Below are 21,426 nucleotides of genomic sequence, written 5' to 3' on the forward strand. Positions count from 1 at the left end.
ATATGGAGGGGTGGCGTGAAGTTTATGGACACGCATGAAAATGAATTTAATTTTTTCTTTTATTACAGTATTGTATTTGTATTACAGTTTGGTAGCATCTTGGCTTTTTTCTTTAAAGTTAAAAAACGTTTTTTTTAAATTGGCAATTAAGTTCATTTCAAGTTTGATCGACTCAAGTCAGCTGCTGAGACCACTGAGCCACCGCGGGAAATAAGATGTTTGACGTCCTGACTGGGGTTCAGTTTATACATTTCAATGAAAACGCTTTTTTACCTAATTCAGTTAGCCTGTCAACAGCAACTGCAACATACAGCACGTTAGCATCAAGCTAACTGATCTGAGAAGTACACTCACATTCATCTGTGAGAAATTGCGCCCCCCTCTGGAGAATAATAAACCTGCTCACACTGTCACAGGAGAGAGGAGTTAAAAAAAAAAAGAAGCATGGATGTTTGTCTGCTCAGGGCTTCCGTACTTTTGGTATTGTTGATGGTGATACACTTCTGCCTGTAACTGTATACACACCTTTCTCTCTTTATGTTAATAATATGACATTTTTTATTTATTTTCTTTCTATTATTTAGAAAATAATAATTTATCTGTATAAAATAGTTAAATAAAATTATAATTATTTAATTTTTATTTTTATTTTTAAAAAAATAAGGTAAACCTGTGCACCTGTTAGTTAAATATTGACTCTTTATTTTCTTATATTGTAAGAGAGAGAGAGAGAGAGAGAGAGAGCGAGAGAGATGAAACCACACTGACTGTTCATATTTCCTGCTCCAGCTCTCGGCATGTTTATTGTGCTCTCACTCTGCAGCCCGCCCACTCCTCAGCTCTGAACCAATCAGACGCGCGCATCCACATCCCGTCTGCCCATCAACCCGTGTCCAGCCCACCCCCCCAACCCCCCTTTGCATGACGTAACACCCAGTCTGAAAGTGCAATGGCGATATTGGACAATAACAGCCATCGCTTTTGGGCACCACATCTGTATTATGAGGCTCACGCTGAAGAAAACACCTCCAGTCGGCTGCAGAGACACGTGTAACATTTACACAGCGCGCGAGCGACGACCTGCGACCAGGAGGGAGGATCTGACAGCCTGTGCACGCGATGACAGTTTAGACTATAAACGCAGGTAAGTGTCAACTCTGGTGATTTGCAGCAGCATTTGCAGAAAGCCTGTAAACGGCGTCTTTGCAGGCTTCAGATTGGAAAGGGGCGTGGCCGCGTGCTGGGTACCACTTCTGACTGAAAGGATGCTGATAGCTTAGCAACAGCGACAAGGAAGGAGGGAGAAAGAGGATGGAGGGAGACAATGGATGTGCGATCTGTCAGCAGTGTTACTGGGTAGGATGAGCAGAGCGTGGATGGTAGGAGTGGAAAGAGGCACAGGCAGCCGTGGATGCAGAGTGGGAATGTAAACAAAGGGTGTGGGCCTTCAGCTGGCCTGTGCTGCTCTGCCTTAGAGAGAGAGAAAGAGAGAGAGAGAGAGAGGAACCATCACTGCTGCTGCTTTAAGATCTTACACACAGAATTAGTCACCACAGTCTGCCTTAGCATGCTAACTGTTGCATCAGAAGGAGTCTTCATCCTGTCCTCCTGTCCTCTCCCGAAGGTGTGACGTGTGATCAGACACCATGGCCACGCAGGAACCGTCCCCGCCGTCCTCCATGGAGAGCAACAAGCCCGGCTTCCCAAAGAAGATCCTGGGCAACAAGCTGGAGGACAAGCACCTGTGCAACTGCTGCCACAACATACTGAGACGACCGTTCCAGGCCCAGTGTGGACATCGCTTCTGCTCCTACTGCTTCAACAGGACAGTCAGGTCAGCTCCCAGACTCTGCTTGAGCCGCAGCTGTTTCACTCGAGTTTCTGATTTCATGCCGGGCGACACACACACACGCGTTCTTAAACCGTGGGAGAGCACAGACATGAGCACAGTTTGAACAGATGTTTACAGTTTAAAAAAAATCCTCTGGTCGCAGGACGATGCAGCCAGACTGCGAGGCCACAAACACAGACGAGATCTCACAGAAACCTGCGTGGAGGCGGGTCATCGCTGCCCCGGCGTGCGTTCTGTTTCACAGCGAAATAATAATTAAAAAAACAAACATAAGAGACTCAGAGTGTTCCTCTTGGCTCCCGGCTGAGTCGTGTTTAAGATGATCGCTTCTATTTTTTCATAACACCCGGTTTGGTAACACTTCCTGGTCTGCTCGCTCTTTATTGGCTGTTGCTGATAGTCCGTCAAAGGCAGCCTGATCAAACATGTTCGATATATATCGGGGGCGGGGGGGCTCCTCCATCCAGAGCTGTAAAATAATTTCAGGGACAGGACACGTCTGAGGATTAAAAGGACCAGACTTGACTTTGGCCCCGCCCCCTCGATCGCTCGGTGGGACAAATCAGGCCCGAGCTTCAACCCTCGAATCGTCTCGTGTTTCGCCAGCATGAGTTAAAGTAGCTTTAATGTAGTGCAGAAATAAAGCGGTGCAAGTTAAAGCCATGCATAATGAAGTGATATGACTCCACTGTTTCAGATGAATCAAGACGCACGCCATCAGTACGGCGTTAATATTTCAGGTTCACTGATTCAACGCTGCTGCTGGAAGATGTTGAGCTAATTTTAAAGCTTCAGGCTTTTTATGTTTTTTATTTCGAGACAGGACCGTGGACATGCTGCTGCTGAGCGTCATGGATAAGATCACTTTATAGTTTGTGTCTGATGTTTTTCTGCTCCTGCAGTAACGGACCCCAGAAATGCAGCGCCTGCATTAAGGAGGATATTTTCGAGGACCCGACGTCGATCTTGAAACAAGGATGTGTGAGTATGATTCATTCATTCAGCTGTCGGCTGTCAGACGTGTGACATTCATTTAATGCGATGATGACGTAAACACAACGAGTCCAACAAAGACAAACACAAGCAAACTAAAACGGTAAAGTCCGTCAACCTGGAGACTCGAGGAAAACCGACCAGCGAATTCAGGAACAACGAGGGAAACTACCGGAGAAGCTGAGCACGACTTCCTGACGAGTGAACGCCAAACCAGCTCCAGCAGCATCGAATACGTGCTGCCTTCACATGCTTCTCAGAAACGTCGTAATTCACAGTTAGCTGATGTTAAAGGAGCGGTATGTAACGCTGACACCTAGTGTTGAAAATGGGTACTGCAGGTTAAACCTCAAAACATCGATGTTGATTCTGCAGTGGCGTAATATTCTTATCCTCGTGTGTGAATTCACTCGTGCGTTTTGACTTTGAGAAAGCACGCCACCGCTGGAGCTTCACACACACACACACACACAGTCAGGCATGCACACACACACACACACACACACACAAACACACACACACGCACTGATGCGCTAAAACCATCCTGCCTCTGTTGCTACCTCTGAAGACAGTACAGTGGGGTGGTCACCACATTCAGTTTGAAGGCGAAGCGTCAACAGGAACATAAATGTCACGGCTTGAAACGGCGGTCTGTTCGGCGGGCTGGTTCCTCGCCCTCGCTCTGCTCGTCTCTTCAAACTGGACACAAGTCTCTCTCTCTCTCTCTCGCTCTCCTCGTAATAATACATGAGCATGAACTCGCCTGTCCTACTTTTTCCTGAACCTACATTCACGGCTCACCGACCCGCTCTGGTCGTGTCGTCTTCGAGCGCCAGAAGTGGGAAGAAAAAAAAAAAGCGTCCTCATGCTTTATTTGTGAGCAGACAAACGGCGCTGCTCGTGATTCACTCAGAAAGGTGCAGCGTGTGGTCGTGAAACGGAGTGAACGCATCGATGAGGAGGCGACGCTTTCTGTGACATGAATAATGTAGAAAAGGAAGCAGCACACGTGGACAAACACGTCCGAGTGTTTCTGCAAACACCTTTTATTTTTCCTCTCCTGTTTTTCAGGCCTTTCCCGACAACGCCGTGCGAAGGGAAGTTGAACACCTTTCAGCCGTTTGTATCAATGAGAGTTGCACTTGGACAGGCAGCATTAAGGACTACGAGGTGAGAGGAGACTTGACCTACTTTCATGTTGACTCTGAACACACTCACATGAAGCTTCACAGCCGCTCTGTATTTTAACTCTGGTTTTTTTTTTTAAGATTGAAAAAAAGAAGCCGTGTCGCAAAATTTAAAAAGATTTTCCTGGATTATGTTTTTTCGTATAAAGATGAACAAGAATAGTTTATAGAAAAACGTCCGTATACATGCTGATGTGTCTCGATCTTTGAAGCCTTTTGACTCGCGTTTTGGATTTGACCAAAACAGATCCATTCGACACACGAGGTGACGTAACGTCAGTTCACCTGTTCTGCTCGCCCTTATTTTAAATCTCTCACATGCTGTAGTGTAACGATGCAGGATGTTCAAAGTGAACGTGGGCAGAGTGTCAGATCAGGAAGTAAATGTGTGTTGAAGTAATCCCAGGATGAGTCTGCAGGGGGCGCCAAACGGCTCGTTCTGTAAATCACGCCACAGATCCCGGCGTCTTCAAGCCTCGATGTAAGCCGGCTGAAACCTCTTACATAGACTCTCCTCTCCCTGCACTGGAGCGCAGCCCTCCTCTGGCAGCCCTGCAGCGTTCTGCCCCCCCCAACAAGACTTCCAGAGAGCTGGCCAATCACAGGAAAGTGGGCACACGGGGAAGGGGGGCTGCTCATGAGAGGGGAACATCAGGGAGGATGTGTTTTAGTGGACACTTGAGGAACTGCAGTTTGATGCGCCCGAAGCAGTAAAGGCCACGCAAACGTTTCTGCATCACACAGAGCGTCACTTCGACTAACGCTGCACACTTCCTTTTTCCTCCAGATGAATCACGAGGGAAAGTGCGAGTTCATGATCATCCCATGCCCCTCCTGCAAAGAACGGATCCGCTTCAACGAACAGGAGCGCCACAACGAGCGCGAGTGCCCGGAGAGAACGCTCAACTGCAAGTACTGCAAGGAGCCGTTTCACTTCAAGAACATCAAGGTACGACACGGTTAGTGACGTCGCGTGACATCACAGCAGCTCTTGAGCGGATAAGAAAACAGTGTCGGTGTCTTTGCAGGCGCACGACGAGATCTGTCCCAAGTACCCGATGATCTGTGAAGGCTGTGCCAAGAAGAAAATACCCAGAGAGAAGGTAAGCGGCGTGCACGCAGCTTCCTGTAGCTAACACAAGACCAACGTCACCTCGCTCTGAAAACATGCACAGACAAATATTTCATAGTGATGCCTCTGCTGCTGTGGCTCAGTGGTACGGCCCTCGACTCTCAACTGGATGGTCAATGGTTCGATTCCCGGCTCCTGCAGCCACACGTCCTTCGACCATCTCACTCTGACACGTGTCTGTAGTCTGTCTACAACCTCGGAGACCTTTAAAGACTTATTTCTCCGAGGATATTTTGGTTAGTTTGGACGAGTAAAGGTGGACCATACGTCTCCATGGTAACCAAACAATGACACAACCTGAGTCGTTTGACTGTTTAGTGAATTATGCAATAAGCCCCGCCTCTTGTTTTTGGCTGCTTTTGGGATGCTTGATGTTGTCTCATTGTGTCCGTTCCAGTACGTGGACCACATCAAGTTCTGCAGCAAGTTCAGAACCCCGTGTCGATTTCACGTCGTCGGATGTGACATGTCTGTAAGTATCACGATCATTTCTATCTATGTTCAGACCTGATGAGGAGAGGAGTTTATCTTTAAGACATCATCATCTGTTTTATTTCTTTGTGTAGGTGGAGAAAGAAAAGATTCATGACCACGAGCGCGCCTACGCCTACGAGCACCTCAACCTGCTGCTGCACTACATCATGGGCATGAAGGTGAGCATGGAGGGCCTGCAGCCCCAGGGACTGGAAGTCGCCGGACACAAACTGGTGGAGCTCCAGCAGTCCCTCAGGGAGCTGGAGGCTCGAGTCTCCCAGCTCAGCACCACCTCCTCTGGGCCTCCCGTGCAGGGAGCCGCAGCCGCCTCCTCCTCCTCTTCATCCTCCAGCTCCGGCCCCTCCGGTCCTCCTGCTCCGGCTCCTCTGCCTCCACCTCCCACTCTAGCTCCCACCCTCTCCGTGTCCACCTCCTTCACGCCCCTGCCCAGCTCGGTGGGTGCGGCGCTGGAGCTCCAGCTCCACAGTGAGAAGACGAAGGTGGTGGAGCTGGGACGGAGGTGTACGGAGCTTGAAGTGAAGTCGGGCACGTTTGAAAATGTGGTGTGTGTCCTGAACAGAGAGGTGGAGAGGTTTGCCACCACCATGGAGGCCAGCAACCGTCAGCACAAACTGGACCAGGACAAGATCGAGGCTCTGAGCAACAAGGTAGGCTTCAGCTTCTACCGGCTTAGATCTATGTCTTCAAATTACAAAGGAAGCAGCCCCTGAAATGGGACAGAAGTCGAGTGACATATCACTTCCTGTTTACATGCCAAAGCATTATGGGAACTGTAGTTCCAAAACTGTGGGTGTAATTATCCCCTTGTTTAAAATATGATCAAGTGTGGAAAATAATTTTTTTGTGACCTGTGAGACATGCGACCTCATACAACCCCTCGACTGAGAGCAGGAAAATTATTCTGTTTGAACTGACGTGGGAGGAGGGATGGGAAGTATCAGTCCCAGCTTCAGTGAGAACAAGCAGAGAGTGTTGCAGTAAGGGTCGATGGTTGGTCACCACCAAATGACACCTGGTCCAGGCCAAACACTGCAGATACTTCTTAAGGTGTTTGCACATAATGACACTTGGTCCAGGCCGAACACTGCAGATACTTGTTAAGGTGTTTGCACGTAATGACACCTGCTCCAGGCCAAACACTGCAGATACTTCTTAAGGTGTTTGCACGTAATGACACCTGGTCCAAGCCGAACACTGCAGATACTTTTTAAGGTGTTTGCACGTAATGACACCTGCTCCAGGCCGAACACTGCAGATACTTCTTAAGGTGTTTGCACGTAATGACACCTGCTCCAGGCCGAACACTGCAGATACTTCTTAAGGTGTTTGCACGTAATGACACCTGCTCTAGGCCGAACACTGCAGATACTTCTTAAGGTGTTTGCACGTAATGACACCTGCTCCAGGCCGAACACTGCAGATACTTCTTAAGGTGTTTGCACGTAATGACACCTGGTCCAGGCCGAACACTGCAGATACTTCTTAAGGTGTTTGCACGTAATGACACCTGCTCCAGGCCGAACACTGCAGATACTTCTTAAGGTGTTTGCACGTAATGACACCTGCTCCAGGCCGAACACTGCAGATACTTCTTAAGGTTTTTGCATGCATACAAGTGTACGCCACGAGCACATCATCCACAGGGCGGATATTTCTAGCTCCTCCCACCCCTCAGTTTTGACCTTTAGCCTTTTAGATGATTTTTACTTAAATGGCAAAAAGTCACATTTTTGCATTATTACATCAAAAACAGAATCAGGTTTAGGAGTTAATTCTTCGTAAGGTCAATCTGCATCCTCGTGTCTCCAAGGACTTTTCTTCTTGTATGTCCACACAGTTCGTTTAACGGTCGGTGTTTGTTTTCGATGTGCCAGGTGCGACAGCTGGAGAGGACGGTGGGGCTGAAGGACCTCACGGTGGCTGAGATGGAGGGCCGGCTGAGGGAGATGTCCGCCACCACCTTCGACGGCGTCTTCGTCTGGAGGATCTCTGACTTCGCCAAGAAGAGACAGGACGCCGTCGCCGGTCGAGCTCCAGCCATGTTTTCACCAGGTGACAACAATCCTTCCTGAATCCCCGTTTGACAGAATTTTCCAAGCTCGTGAAAATCGTCCTGATGACTTGAGTTAAACTTGTTTCCTTCCAGCCTTCTACACCAGTAAGTACGGCTACAAGATGTGTCTGCGGATCTACCTGAATGGAGACGGGACGGGGCGTGGCAGCCACCTGTCCTTGTTCTTTGTGGTGATGAGGGGACTGAGTGACGCGCTGCTCAAATGGCCTTTTAACCAGAAGGTAAAACACCAACAGGCGGCGTGTGAAGCCTTTTTATGAGGCAGGTTACTTTTGTCCTCGTTTACTAAAAGAAAGTTGTTTTTGTGGATCCGTGTGCCGAGAGGGAATCGATCCTGATCCAAGTTTTTCGTTCTTCGGCTCTTGATCTTTTTACGACTTTATGTTTTTTAACTTTCCTGATGAGTTCTGAGGAGGTAAACTTCTTCTTCTTCTTCTTCTTCTTCTCACCAGGTGACGCTGATGCTGCTCGACCAGAGCAACCGGGAGCACATCATCGACGCCTTCAGACCCGACGTCACCTCCTCTTCTTTCCAGCGACCCGTGAGCGAGATGAACATCGCCAGCGGCTGCCCGCTCTTCTGCCCGCTTTCCAAGCTCGACGCCAAGAACTCTTACATCCGCGACGACACCATTTTCATCAAGGCCATCGTGGACCTCACCGGCCTCTAGGTGGCTCCACTGAGGTGGTCTAGTCTGGCAGCTCTTTGACCATTACGGCTTCGTTTAGGCTCGATCGTGGTCCCTTTAGGGCTCTGTTAGGGCGTCTTGCTGTCCCCTGCAGACGTGCTTGAGACTGCGTGTGGCTGCAGTCCAGACAGCGCCGGCATTGTCATACCCGGTGGTTTCTACGTGAGAACCGCCGTCACTGCTGTACATTTCAGGTGCAAAAAAACCTTTTTTTTTCTTCTTTTGACATCACGGTGATTGATGGTCACCTCGCTCAAGTTTTCCGTTTAAGAGACACAGAAAAGGGCGCACCGGTGCAGCGTGGTCAGTGCCGCGGTTCAGCAGGAGAGTCGAACGGGAGTGAAAAGGCTTTTATTTTGAAAATCTCCTTAGTTTGACAGCTTGGAGGGATCGTAGTTTGCAGATACTCGTGTGAGCGTAGAAATCTGGCGGTAGACTTAAACTAGAGTTAGAGCATGGCTTTTGCTTTTTCTTGCAGATTGTGGATATTGTGAGCTTCTCAATTCCAGTGTCGAGTGAATTTGCATAGACAAACGTGGAGTTATGTTATGAATAAGATTACAGGCATTTTTTTGCCTTTTTTTGATTTAACGCATAGTGCATGCCGCTGGCGTTTTAAGTATAAAAATCGGTCCTTATTTCGACTGAGCTTCACGAGAGTTCCTTGTTTGTTGTTAGTGAATTAGCCATCCGTGATGGTGGACATTGCCTGCATGTCTTTGGAGCCAGGCTGTCTTACGTGTAAAGTCAGTGTTTGCGTATTTGTTCCTATTAGGGGTTTTCTGATTGGTGGTTTGGTACATCTGTGGAAGATAACAGTGGAGTTTACCAAGGAGTCAAAGGGGCAGCTTGCCGGATGAGCCTGAGGCATTAAAAACTCTCCGTCAAACATACGTAGCTGGAGTCCCCCCCCCCCCCCCCCCCCCCACAGGAAGTACTCACTCGCTCACATCTCAACACATAGTGCCGTGCACCACCACAGATTGAGGTCAACACAGATTCCACGAAATGAAGGAATTGTCCGTTCCTTGTTTTCTGTCCATACAGTATACAGTGCATATGTGTTTCTGCTGCTCTAACATAGAACAATAATGTGACTCTAATATATCTATATGTTGGTGAGGTAAATGTTTGTGGAGGCTGAGTGGCTGAAATGCTTTGTTGGCGGCCATTATTGATGTTCACTGCAGCCCTGGTAACTCTTTCAGCGTGCGCTCACTGAACGCCACCCCTCGTCATAAAGCTGGCGTGTAATTCTCCACGCGTCCACCAGAGGCTGCTGTTGCACTTACTTACTTACTTACTTAGCATGCATGCTGAGGTTTTCTTTTTTTTCCAAGCTTCACGCTGGCCTGTTTGAAAACCAGTCTCGACCTGTATTGAACCCTCTCTGTGCATGGGAGGCTTCAATTCATATTCACCTTAAAAGGAGTTTCACGCCGGCTTCCCCCCCCCTCCGTGAGCGGCGTGCGAGGAAGGCGTTAATTTGTATTTGTTTGAAATGAATAACCATAGAATAGTTATTATGTTATATCCGGCGGTGTGTCTGTTCAACAGAAGCAGCCGCCTATATTCATAGCAATTTATAAATATGTATCTTTCATATCATAATGTTGAAATAATCTATATATCAATGTTAATATACAGGAGATGTTATAATAAACATAGTATTACTGAATACCTTATTAATTCTATATCTATATACCAGCTTTTTCTTTGTCAAGTTGGTTCCAACAGGCCAGGACGCCCCTCTTCTGTGCAGTACGGACTACTGATCCCTTCCATAGTGCAATTCACGATTATGTCTGTTCCATTTTGACCACGTCTCGGCGTTGAGGGGTCACCAGAGGTCGCACTCGACTCGCTTGTTTACATCGCTCATCGTGGCTCCGAAGAAGCGAACAACCGATTTCTAAAGTCGCGAGGAATTTAAAAAAAACAACAAACAAACTGTGCTGTCCTCATCGTCGAGCGCGCGCGCGACTTTACACCTGCTAGCTTAAAAAAAAAGAAGCTAAAAACGACGTCATGCGGTCACATTTAGACTCGATACAGTCGCTGGGTTTCTATTCTTTACTTAAACGTTTTTTCGACGATGAAGAGAGAGCGTGCAGTTGTAGAACTTTTTAAAAACTTTTTGAGTGTTCTCGTGTCGTGCCAAATCAAATATTACCTCCTTTGTTATTAAACTGCAGGATGTCGTTTCTGTTCTATGCTAACATGTGGTGCCAAATGGGTTTTAAATTGACGTTTGTGCTGGCGTGAATGTGTGCGTGTACATTTGAATACAAAGTATCCGAACAGTAAATCTGTCCTCTACTTACAGACTCTCCTGACGTTTTTTTGAATGTATGTTTGAACTCTGATTTCCCGCGATGCAGTCGACTGGAGCCGACTTTCTTTGTGCACTTTGTATTCGTTGTTTGTCCAAACAGGGTATTTTATTGAGTGACTTCTGTATACTTTAAAATCAGAGCTATATATATACTGATGTTGATGATTGATGTATATTAAAACGGGGACATGCAGTATGTAATAAAGAAGTTTGATGGTTTTAGCGTGCTCATGATCTCCGATGTCTTTATTGTTGTGTGTCGAGTGGTGAAGATGGCGGTGCAGTGGTCAGTGAGGAGGTTGCTGGTTTGAATCTTCCCCCCACAGTGACTCTACATTCCCCCGAGGTGTGAATGTGAGTGTGGTTGATTGTCTGTCTCTGTATGTCAGCTCTGTGATTGGCTGGCAGGGTGTAACCCCGCCTCTCACTCGTTGACCTCCTGCGACCCCAAATGGAAAAAAATGTAGAGAAAAATGGATGTATGAAAATTCCCCTCATCTTAAAAATGCTCAAATTCAATTTTAAATCAAACTGACGGTGCGCTGCTCAATTGTGCCGTGCTTTAATGACTGTCAAAAGGTTAAAGGTCACATATTTAACCTTGAAGATTCAAAAGTCAAAAATCAGATAATGACAAAATCAATTGTTTTTTTTTTTGTTTTGTTTTTAGACATATTTGGAAAAATGTCCTGAAAGCCTGGGATGCAGTTTGTGCCTTTTAAACTTCCGGGTTTGTGCCTTTTAAACTTCCGGGTTTGTGCGTTACCATGGAAACTCAGTCGCTGTGAAGGAACTCCGGACAGTTGGGGGGAAAAAAAAATACTTTATTCACAGGAAAGAAACTTTTATAAAACTCTTTTTAAAAACACACAACATGAACAGAAAGAGCGTTCAGACGGCGGACAAGAAATCACGGTGAGTATATTTTTTGTATTTTGATGTCGAGCTAACTTTGTGTCACGCTCGTTCATGTGTGTGAACCCGAACAGAGGATTACAGGCGGGGACGAGCAGCGGGACACCGGGGGTGGACTACCTCGACAGGACCGGCACCCTGCTTGATATCCTGAAGAAAGTTCGAGAGAATGAAGAGCTGGAGGCTCAGATTGAGGACCGGAAGAAGGTGAGACAGGCGGCCTTAAGAAAGGAGAGCCCGCTGTTACGGAATAAAATGTTACCGTGTTAATTAATGACACACCGGCTCATGTCACGTGGGAGCGGAAATAAACAAAACGCAGATTTACGCTGAGTAAAAGTCACTGCTGTATAAAAAGGCTTGAGTTTAAGAGTCGAGCTGTCATCACACTTCGTCTGTTCTCTAAAGCAGGATGTATTTATTCCAGTGTTCATCCTTTTGCATAAACAGAATATATTTAGTCCAGTATTTTTGTATTTTATTTCCAGTTACTGCACAATAGTTGTTTACATCTGTTCATTACTGTCTATATTTGTGTGGGGACAAATAAAGTTTTTTTTAATTGAATTGAATAATGTGTCAAAAGCAGATTAGCATCTAGCAGCTAGCTCTGTAAATAAATGGTGTTTGTTTACACATTTTGCAACAACAGTAGGAAACCTCCCTCCCTACCTACCGGCTCGGGAGGCTGTAAAACTGAATTGTCCTTCTGGAATAAATAAAGTTATCTGAATCCCCATAAAGCTCCACCTCTGGTCTATTTGTGCACATTAAGGGATGAACTGTAAATAAAGGCTGATGTTTAAGTCTACAGATTAAGCCGGCCCCTTCTTCATCTTTTCATGCAGATGCCTTTCTTGAAGCCCACTGCCCCGCCTCTCCATGTCTGATCAGCTTTATTGAATGCTGAGGAAAGTGTTTCCCCTTCTGTGTGTGTTTTCATGCAGGTGTTGGAGAGTTTGAAGGAGCGCGTACAGGAGATGCATGAAGAGGTCAGAAGACGGACAGAGCGACACGAAGACCTGAAGATGCTGCACAAGGTGCCAGTGAGGAAACGTTTTTAACGCTGCACGTTCGATGGCTCGCCTCACCTCGCCGAACAGCAGCAACCGTATAAAAAAACCAAAACGTCATTACCTCCCTCTGTGTAGGAAGAAGACGTTTCCCGAGCCGCGGAGAGAGCAGAGAGGGAGAGGACGCAGGAGCTGCAGAAGCAGGAGGAGGAGAGGAGGCTGGAGGAGGAGCACGCCCAGCTGATGGAGAGGAAAGAGGAGCTGAAGCATCAAGTAGAGCGACACGCTGAGTACAACAAATACATGGAGCGAGTCGTCCGAATGACGAAGGTAAAAGTTCCTCATAAGACTGAAACACCTGAGGCCTGTTTCAACACCGAGGCAACAGAAGGAGGAAAAATGTCTCACTGTGTCCTGCACTCTGTCTTCTTGTTCCCAATGTGTTTGTTAAAAATAAGTTTAATCTGAAACGTGTGTGTGTGTGTGTGTGTGTGTGTGTGTGTTTCAGTTCGAGGACGTGCAGCTGCTCACCAATCATTTAGAAAGTCTCCTCCACTTCAGAGAGCAGCTTTATCAGAGAGACGCCGAGTCCCATCGGCAGCTGGAGGAAAAGAAGAAAGCTTTAGCGACGCTGAAGGACCGGCATGTCCTGGTGCGGCTGCAGAGGACCAACGAGCTGTCGCAGCTGCAGAGCGAGCTCGCCAGCACGCTCTCCGAAGTCGCAGCGTGGGTACGAAACAAACGAAACGTTCGTTGCTTTAAATCCCCCCCCCCCTCCCCCCCCAACATCTTGTGTTTTTAAATCAGCTGTTTCTTCATACATGCAGGACAAGAAGTGGAACCACATCCAGCTGACAGCCACAAGGAAAACCCTACAGCTGGGGGAGATCAAGATGGCCGCCCTCAACCTCTTTGAAATGACGTGCGGGACTGCAGACGAGGAGGAACCTTTGGACATTAACGACACGGAGAAGCAGCTCGAGAAGGTACGAACCCTGAAGGAGCTTTTCAGGAGAGACGCGTACACATCACGTCCGCTCCAGGTTCGCCTCGTGCAGGTGAACTTCATGCTGAGTCAGCAGCACGCAGTGCGTGTAGCGACAGGCCAGATACACACTCGCATTGCACGACACATCCAATCAGAAAGCCCCTTTTGAATCACGACACCTGATCCTCTTCCTTTCCTCACAGGTCCGGATGTGGTTCCAGGACCACGATGAGTTCCTGAGACGTCATCAAGCTGCGTCACCAAAACGCAACGATGGAAAAGGAAAGAAACAGAGAGCCCAAAGTGGCTCGTTTTAAAATGCATCAAAGTTTGATTTCGTGTCCGAGTGTGTTTAAACGGCGAGCTGAGGAGCGGGTGACCTTGAACACCGTGCAGTGGCGTCCGAGTGAAAGAAAGACGTCTTTTAGGACTGTCGATCCGAAGCTTCGTCACATCGGAACATTTGACTGGATGACGTACCTGGTACCGTTTCACCTGACAGTAATCTGCTTGCCTGTCATCTGTCGTCCAATGACGACTGACATCACAGCTCCACGCTACACCTCATACGTACCTGCGCAGCTTCCGACTGCATCGAGCTACCGCACGCCAAATGTGAGGAAGAAAAAAAAAACCCAGCAGCTGTGTCGATGATTCGTCAACAATGTGCAGAGCAGCTGTCGAGTGTGCAGCAGCGTCGTCGTTTTCCAAACCCTGGAACGTCTCCGTGGAGACGAAGAGGAGCTGAAACGGATCCACACGTGAAGTCATGCGTCCAACGCTCCACGCCGTCTGTTTGTGTGCTGGAAAGAGAACACGAGTACAAACACGCCAGAGCGCTGAAAAGGCCTGAAAGAAGACATTTAAACGCCATCGTCCTCCCTCTTTTCTTTTTTTTTTTTCAAAATCAACTTTAAATCAGTGAGAATAGTTCTGCTACGTTTGGGTTCACAGCGCGGCCACAGAGGTCGGCGTGCGTCTGGTGTTCCTCGCTGATTTACGAGCGGGAGTCAGAGGAGCGAGCGTAATGATAACTCTTAACACGCAGATGAAGAAGTACAGAAGTGACCTGCAGAGACAGAAGACAGAAGAGCAGCTGGATCCGGTGTCAGTGTGATGAAACGTTTACTCGGGTAGCGCTGCTCTCCAGCGCTCGGAGAAGAGGGGCGCTATGGCGTGATTTACAGAACCCGTTTAGCGCCCTCTCTAGACTCCGACATTGGCCTCGACTTTGCCCACGTTTCATCCGGACAACTTTGTGTTGGTTAAATTTGATACTCTTCCTGATTTAATTTTTGTTCCGTTGAATCCGTGCAGTAAGTTAAGACAACAAAGTCGCACTTGGCTGGAAGATGAGACGTTAGCGTTGACGGTTACATAAACCAGACAACGGAGGATGACGACCTCTCCGCTTTGGGATCGCTCTCTTTGAGTCAGACACGAAGCACTCATACTTCAGATACTTGCAGCTTCCTCTCAGACTAAACAGCCGGCGTTAATTCATGTGTTGTTTGGCTTCATGGAACGAGCCGCAGTGATGATGCTAACGTGGCGTTGCAAACATCCTAAACGGGATTCTGAGGCTGCACAGATTCTGCCAACCTGTGATACTGAATTCTTATTGTTGGGGGAGAAAAACGTTTTCTGTGTAGCTTCTTTAAATCTTCTGAGAACCTGAGTTATTAATTTCTGTCAGGACCTAAAGTCAGTTTTAACCAAGATCTTAAAAAATGGATCTGGAGGAAAATTTCCATTTTTTGACTTATCTTGATTTCCGTATATTAATTTCACATTTTACAATTTAACATTTGCTTGTTTTCTTCTCTACAGAGGAGGATAAGGTCCAGACGTGAAAAATAAATCATGATATGAAGGAGAGATATTTTCAATTCAAGAAAAATCTCGAAATATCAGACAGAAAAGGTTGAAATGTAAAAAAAAAATTAAATAAAAATGTGTAGAATAAAGCCAAAATATTGAGGAAAATGTAAATGTATTGTTAAGAATAAAGTTTAATTGTCAAGAAGGTCGAAACACGATTTTGTAAATGAAATGTCGTGAATGACATTTAAATTCAATTTCGGGAAAAATTGTGAAAATTAGATACAAAAAGTTAAAATACATCAAATGTTGAGAATAAATTTGAAATATCAGGCGAAAGAGAAAATCTCTGTGAGGTTTAGAATTTAGACTGCAGTACCCACTTTAAACACTAGAGGGGTTACACACTGCACCTTTAATTTATTTAACACACAATTCATATTATTCCCAATAATTCCCAAATTGCTGAAACTTTTAATTAATTAAAAAAAAAGTTTTTATGTGTCATCTAAGAAAGTGTCTTTGTTTGTGTTGATAGTTTGATGTAACCTTTGTGCATCATCGTATCATGTTCATGTTTAATCACCACGCCACACATTGACTAAATGCTGGTTAGCGGTAAAATGAGGTCACTCGCCTCGGGGGTCGTGTCAATACATAATTAAAACTACAGGACGCGTCTCTCTGACTCCGCACAGGATCAACCACAACAATGTCCCGTGGGCGGGCGAGATGATTTAAAAAAGAGAGAGAGAGAGAGAGTGGTTCAGGAAGTGTAATCATGAACCTTTGGAAGACTTTTAACCGCTCACATTTTTTTTCTCAGTTAATCAAAAACCCATCACTCATGAACGTTGGAGCATTGAAGGCTGAAAGATGAGACGCCTGCTTGTGTTTCAGACGTCAGCGGCTCCAGCAGCGAGAACGTGACGTTTGTCTGACCAGCGGGTAACTCATCATCTGCATCTGATTCATCCTCCACCTGGACTGCAGTGAGTACGCTCTCTCTCTCTCTCTCTCTCTCTCTCTCTCTCTCTCTCTCTCTCTCGCTCTCTCTCTCTCTTTTCAAATTTCACATATTGCATTAAGATGTTGGATGTCCAAACTAAACGAGGGCAGAGTTTCAGAACATGAGTTAAACACATGTTGGAGTAATCCCCGGATAAACCAGCAGAGGGCGCTAAACCTCTTGTTCATGTCAAACTGTGATTCCCCCCTGATGTGAAACCAAAATTTTGTCTACGTAAGCCGGGTGAAGCTGTTTGCTGTTCACCGGCAGCCCTGCAGCGTTCGGCCCTCCCAGACAGCTGGCCAATCAGAAGAGAGTGGGCTCATGAGGAAACCGGCTGAAATGATGGTTTTTACTGACAGTGTCAGATAAAGAAGCTGCTGCTGACGTGGAAGGGCAACACGAGGACAAGACGGGAGCTTTAAGATCTCGTCTTATTGGCGATTTGTATTCAATCCAGTCGTCTCCGTCTTTGACCGGTTTCTTTGTGGTGGCTGTTCAGTCGTCATGTATCTGTTCAGCTCTGCACTCAGTTGTCCTTCGTTTACACGTTACATAATCCTCGATCTCCTCAAACAGCAGCTGAGCAGAGTTTGTTTTATTTGTTGTCCTGGATCAAATCTTCCACGTTCTCCCGGGGCCTCTTTCTTCCCTCTCTCTCTCTGTCTTGGAAAAAGCCGTGGAAAAAAAAGAGGAGATGTGTTTGAAGTTTAAGGTTTTTAAAATCCATAACAGGAGAGAGAAGTTTTCACTGGGACGTGAGACAGAGGGAGGAGATCTGTCAGGAGGATGAATGACTACAGTGGGAAAGAAAACCTTCCATGCAGGTGTTTAAGAGGAAAACAGTCAACCGAAGAACCTATAAACTATTTGACTTCCTCTTTTTAAGAGTCTGTTTTAACTGTTGGCAGAGATTGGACTCTCAAAACACCCGAACCCAGTATGTCCTCCTTCTAACTTTAGATTCTGCTCCTGAATGCTCTGGATTTGATTGGACCAGAGAAGGTAGGCGGGGCTTTGAAGGCCGTTTTGGACGCCCCTGGGTTTGCCAGATATGAGAGCAGTTATCAGGTGAACAGGTGTTGCAGCGATGGAAGCGGGCAGTGGAACTGCTTCAGATAGAAGTGATTGTACCCGAGCTAAAAAGCCTCTGCATGTTTCTAATAAGCTCCAGCAGCAGAAAGCTGCTCAAACTAGGATCAATGTTGGAGATGAAACATGGAGAGAGGTTAGAACGCAGAAAGCTTTACAGACCCATGCAGAGCTGGCTAAACACTGAAGCTACAGTGTCCACCACATGCAGAGCTGGCTAAACACTGAAGCTACAGTGTCCACCACATGCAGAGCTGGCTAAACACTGAAGCTACAGTGTCTCTACATGCAGAGCTGGCTAAACACTGAAGCTACAGTGTCCACCACATGCAGAGCTGGCTAAACACTGAAGCTACAGTGTCCACCACATGCAGAGCTGGCTAAACACTGAAGCTACAGTGTCCACCACATGCAGAGCTGGCTAAACACTGAAGCTACAGTGTCCACCACATGCAGAGCTGGCTAAACACTGAAGCTACAGTGTCCACCACATGCAGAGCTGGCTAAACACTGAAGCTACAGTGTCCTCCACATGCAGAGCTGGCTAAACACTGAAGCTACAGTGTCCACCACATGCACAGCTGGCTAAACACTGAAGCTACAGTGTCCACCACATGCTGACCTGTGTGAGAGGAGTTGGGGAGACAGCTCTCTGTGATGATTAGAGTTTAGACTGCAGTACTCATTTTAAACACTAGGGGGCAGAGTTACATCCTGCTCCTTTAAAGATAAAAGACAGAAACAGTTACTGATTATTGGCCTTAAATTCTGACCCAAGGTCAGTTAAAGGTTTTTATTCAAGGTCATTTTCTCAGTTTAATGAACTTGGTTCAGATGGTTTTCATGGTGAGGTGGATTTTAGAGACCGCCTCCTTTTGGCCTCCTGAAGTAAAGTTCTTTAGTTCTGGATGTCGGTTCTGCTGCACGTTTATAAATCTCACTTAGACTGTCGGTCTTGTTATTGTTCTGTGTTGTGTCTGATTATCCAACAGAACAGATTAAGAGGATTCCTGTTAGCTGGTGTCAAAAATATTTGTTCCGATGCCCAGACAGAGGTGTTATTGGAAACTAAATATTTAAAGACGGAGAGACGGGAGCATTTCAGGGCGCCGGAGGAGAGCGCAACAGAAAAAGACGTTTTGGAAAAGTTGAAACCCTGAATCGTTTATTCAGTCTTTAAAACGTCACGTTGCATCACGTCAAGGACCGCAGGACGAACGCGAGCAGACGAGGCCCCGTGCCCATCGAGCTCTTCTTTCTGAGAACGTTTTTATTTTTTAAGGAGGCCGATCAGAAACGTGCAGCTTTTTAAAATCTCTCAACTTTCCCGACTTTATGTGTTGATTTCAAGAGCGCACGCTTTTCCGAGAGTGTGATATCCCGCCTGTATTTTTTTTATGTCCCACGGACGCCGCGTCTCATATCCACGACCTCTTAGCGCCGTGTCAGCTGGGGTAAATAACGATCTCAAATAAAAAAGACTGTTGTCATGGAGACAGGACCGACGTGCAGCGACGTGCAGCGACGTGCAGCGACGTGCAGCGCACAGCCGGCGCTTTGCTGCATCGGGAAATAAAAGACACGCCGGGTGGACTCGGGGCCTGAGGCGTCACCCCCCCGCTTCACTTCACGCTTTCAATCCTGCTAGCTAACGGTGCTACAGATGAGCTGTGGTACCGTTAGGCGAGTGGTTCGCGTCACTCTGCGTCCCAGCATGCTTTGCAGAGAAAAACAGCCGCTTGCAAAATACGATGACTGAACGGAGGCAAATATTCAAATGTGTCAGGTATCCGACTTTGATCACTTTTTAACGTTAAGTCATTTTTCCCCCCACAAGATCAATCAAACCTTTTTTTCCTAAATTGGATCCCGTTGGACCGTTTTAGTTCCCTTCGTTGGCGGCGTGTCGGAGGAGATTTGTTTTTATGGGACCGCACGAACGTCAGTCGGGACTAAAGGATGGAAATAAGGTCGATTTTTAGGAGCATTAATCCGACTGATGACAGTAAACATCCTCAGACTCCAGGAGAGGAGGAGGAAAGCTCCTCGCCTCCTCGCCTCCTCGCCTCCTCGCCTCCTCGTCTCCAGGTGACGCGTAACATTTACAGTACGTAACCGTGGAGGACTCTGCTGTTCGTCTGGACCGACATGAATCAGAGAGCCGAGCGTTTGTTTTTTCCCTCCGAAACATTCCTTCTTGACAGCGAGCTCAGGAAACAGATGAAAGACGTCAAAGAGACGATCCATCTCCCCCGTTACCTCTGACCCGCTGCAGCCTCGCACCCTGACGGTTCACGACAGGTTTAACGCCGCGCCTCCCAACACGGCCCCCTCCTCGCTGTTTATTTCACGCTTCTGCAGGAAAACTAAAAAATACAGCTCAAAGCGTTTGGATTTTTGCATCCTGTGAAAAGCGTCGTGAGTTGCTCGGCGAGCGAGGCCCTGGAGTGTCTTCATGGTCCGGAGCGTTGTTCCGAGCGTGCCAGCTCTAATCTCTCTCTGTCTGGAAGCACTGACCTCTTTTGCTCACTTGATGGCTTATTACCGGTATTGATTTTGGCTCTTTTATTTTCACAGACTTCCTGCAGGGCGACAGATGACCCGTTCACATATCAGCGACTATCAGCGGCTGTCAACACGGACAAACGTGACACACACGAGTGCTGCTCCGGAGAGTTCTGTAGTTTTAGATGTTTATTGTTTTTTTGGATAAATCAGAGAACGCCGTCCTCTCGTGATGCTGGATCCTGATCCGAGCGCTGGGATTTAACTCGTCCAGGACTCGATTCAGCCGCTGCAGCTGGACGAACCTTCTCCGACTGTAAGTGCAAAGAAAAAACCACGGCTTGTTTTTAACTCTTCAGATTCACCCCGGTTTGATTCCGGAGCATGACGTGATTCAAGGCTGTTTATTCAGAAGGAGTCGAGAGTCGAAGTTTAATCATTGAAATATTTTCCTGCTTCAAGTAAATCGGAGTGAGACGTCGTCCGAGATGACACGCAGCCTATACGGCGTCCTCGTCCTCTGACCCCGCCGTCAGAGAGTCCAGCACCGACCTCACAACGACAAAGACAATTCATCGTCTCAGTTTCCACTGAATCGCTCCGACTTTAGTTTCTGTTGATGGAGACGTTCCTGTCTGCTGACTCCGCCCCCCGTGTTTCTGTACTCTCACCCGCCCAACGCCATTTAATCGCACTGCCCGGTCTGAGTTACAGATACAAAGGACGTTGTATAGGACTAATGCTGCACGAGCATCAAAGGCGACACACTCCTCTCACGTCATCGCTCGGTTAAAGTAACTGAGGACGAACTCGCAGAATCCATGAACTTTATATGTGCTGAATTTATGAGCATTATCTCCAATCAAATCCAACAGCTGAGCAAAGTGCCGGACAGAAGAATCAATAAAACACAAAACTGCACAAATCAGATTTTAAAAAACAGCAAAAAAAAAAACAAACATTTGAAATACATATAAAAAATAATATAATATATAATAAATTATTCTGTATGAAGCGAAACCTCGGAGGGGAAGGAGAAACACTCGAGTAAAATCTACGTCATGATTTAGATGTTTGAGTTTTGTTGCGTCAACAGAGAGAATATTTTATCACCCCGCGGTGACAGTGATCTGTAAAGTGTCTATTTTTAGAGGCTGTTAAAAAACAGCAGCTGGCTGGTTTGTCTGCACATCTGGTTTAAACTGAGTACACCAACTCTCAGCCCGCCCCCGCCCCCCTCTCTCTCCCCCCCCCCCCTCTCTCTCCCCCCTCTTCCCCCCCCCCGCTGGAGATATTTGTGTTTTCCTCACCATGGTTTTAGAGACG

General features: G+C 46.9%; 4 protein-coding genes across 4 annotated transcripts in view; 3 read left to right on the plus strand and 1 right to left on the minus strand.

The window, feature by feature from the left end:
- The window catches only part of pik3r1 (phosphoinositide-3-kinase, regulatory subunit 1 (alpha)), a 142,222-nt gene that overhangs the window by 79,213 nt on the left and 41,583 nt on the right, over positions 1 to 21,426 (minus strand). The gene's annotated exons all lie outside the window — the stretch shown is intronic.
- LOC306837390 (TNF receptor-associated factor 2-like) lies at positions 919 to 10,984 on the plus strand. The gene is made up of 11 exons (XM_079365048.1): positions 919 to 1,144; positions 1,625 to 1,834; positions 2,755 to 2,833; positions 3,917 to 4,015; positions 4,820 to 4,981; positions 5,061 to 5,135; positions 5,562 to 5,636; positions 5,731 to 6,306; positions 7,534 to 7,711; positions 7,806 to 7,954; positions 8,186 to 10,984. Exons 2-11 carry the CDS (start codon positions 1,647 to 1,649, stop codon positions 8,402 to 8,404), a joined length of 1,800 nt encoding a protein of 599 aa, XP_079221174.1. The 5' UTR covers positions 919 to 1,144; positions 1,625 to 1,646; the 3' UTR covers positions 8,405 to 10,984.
- Positions 11,499 to 14,007, plus strand: LOC306837407 (uncharacterized protein). Its single transcript, XM_079365072.1, has 7 exons — positions 11,499 to 11,672; positions 11,747 to 11,879; positions 12,620 to 12,712; positions 12,827 to 13,015; positions 13,194 to 13,415; positions 13,513 to 13,671; positions 13,877 to 14,007. Exons 1-7 carry the CDS (start codon positions 11,632 to 11,634, stop codon positions 13,988 to 13,990), a joined length of 951 nt encoding a protein of 316 aa, XP_079221198.1. The 5' UTR covers positions 11,499 to 11,631; the 3' UTR covers positions 13,991 to 14,007.
- Positions 15,344 to 21,426, plus strand: part of LOC306837379 (tenascin-like) — a 36,659-nt gene continuing 30,576 nt past the window's right edge. Inside the window, exons 1-2 of the mRNA XM_079365027.1 lie at positions 15,344 to 16,486; positions 20,173 to 20,416. The gene's annotated coding sequence lies outside the window, so the exon portion shown is untranslated. The remainder of the gene's footprint in view (positions 16,487 to 20,172; positions 20,417 to 21,426) is intronic.

This window comes from Symphodus melops (assembly GCF_947650265.1).
Source record: "Symphodus melops genome assembly, chromosome: 16".
Classification (NCBI taxonomy): Eukaryota; Metazoa; Chordata; class Actinopteri; order Labriformes; family Labridae; genus Symphodus; species Symphodus melops.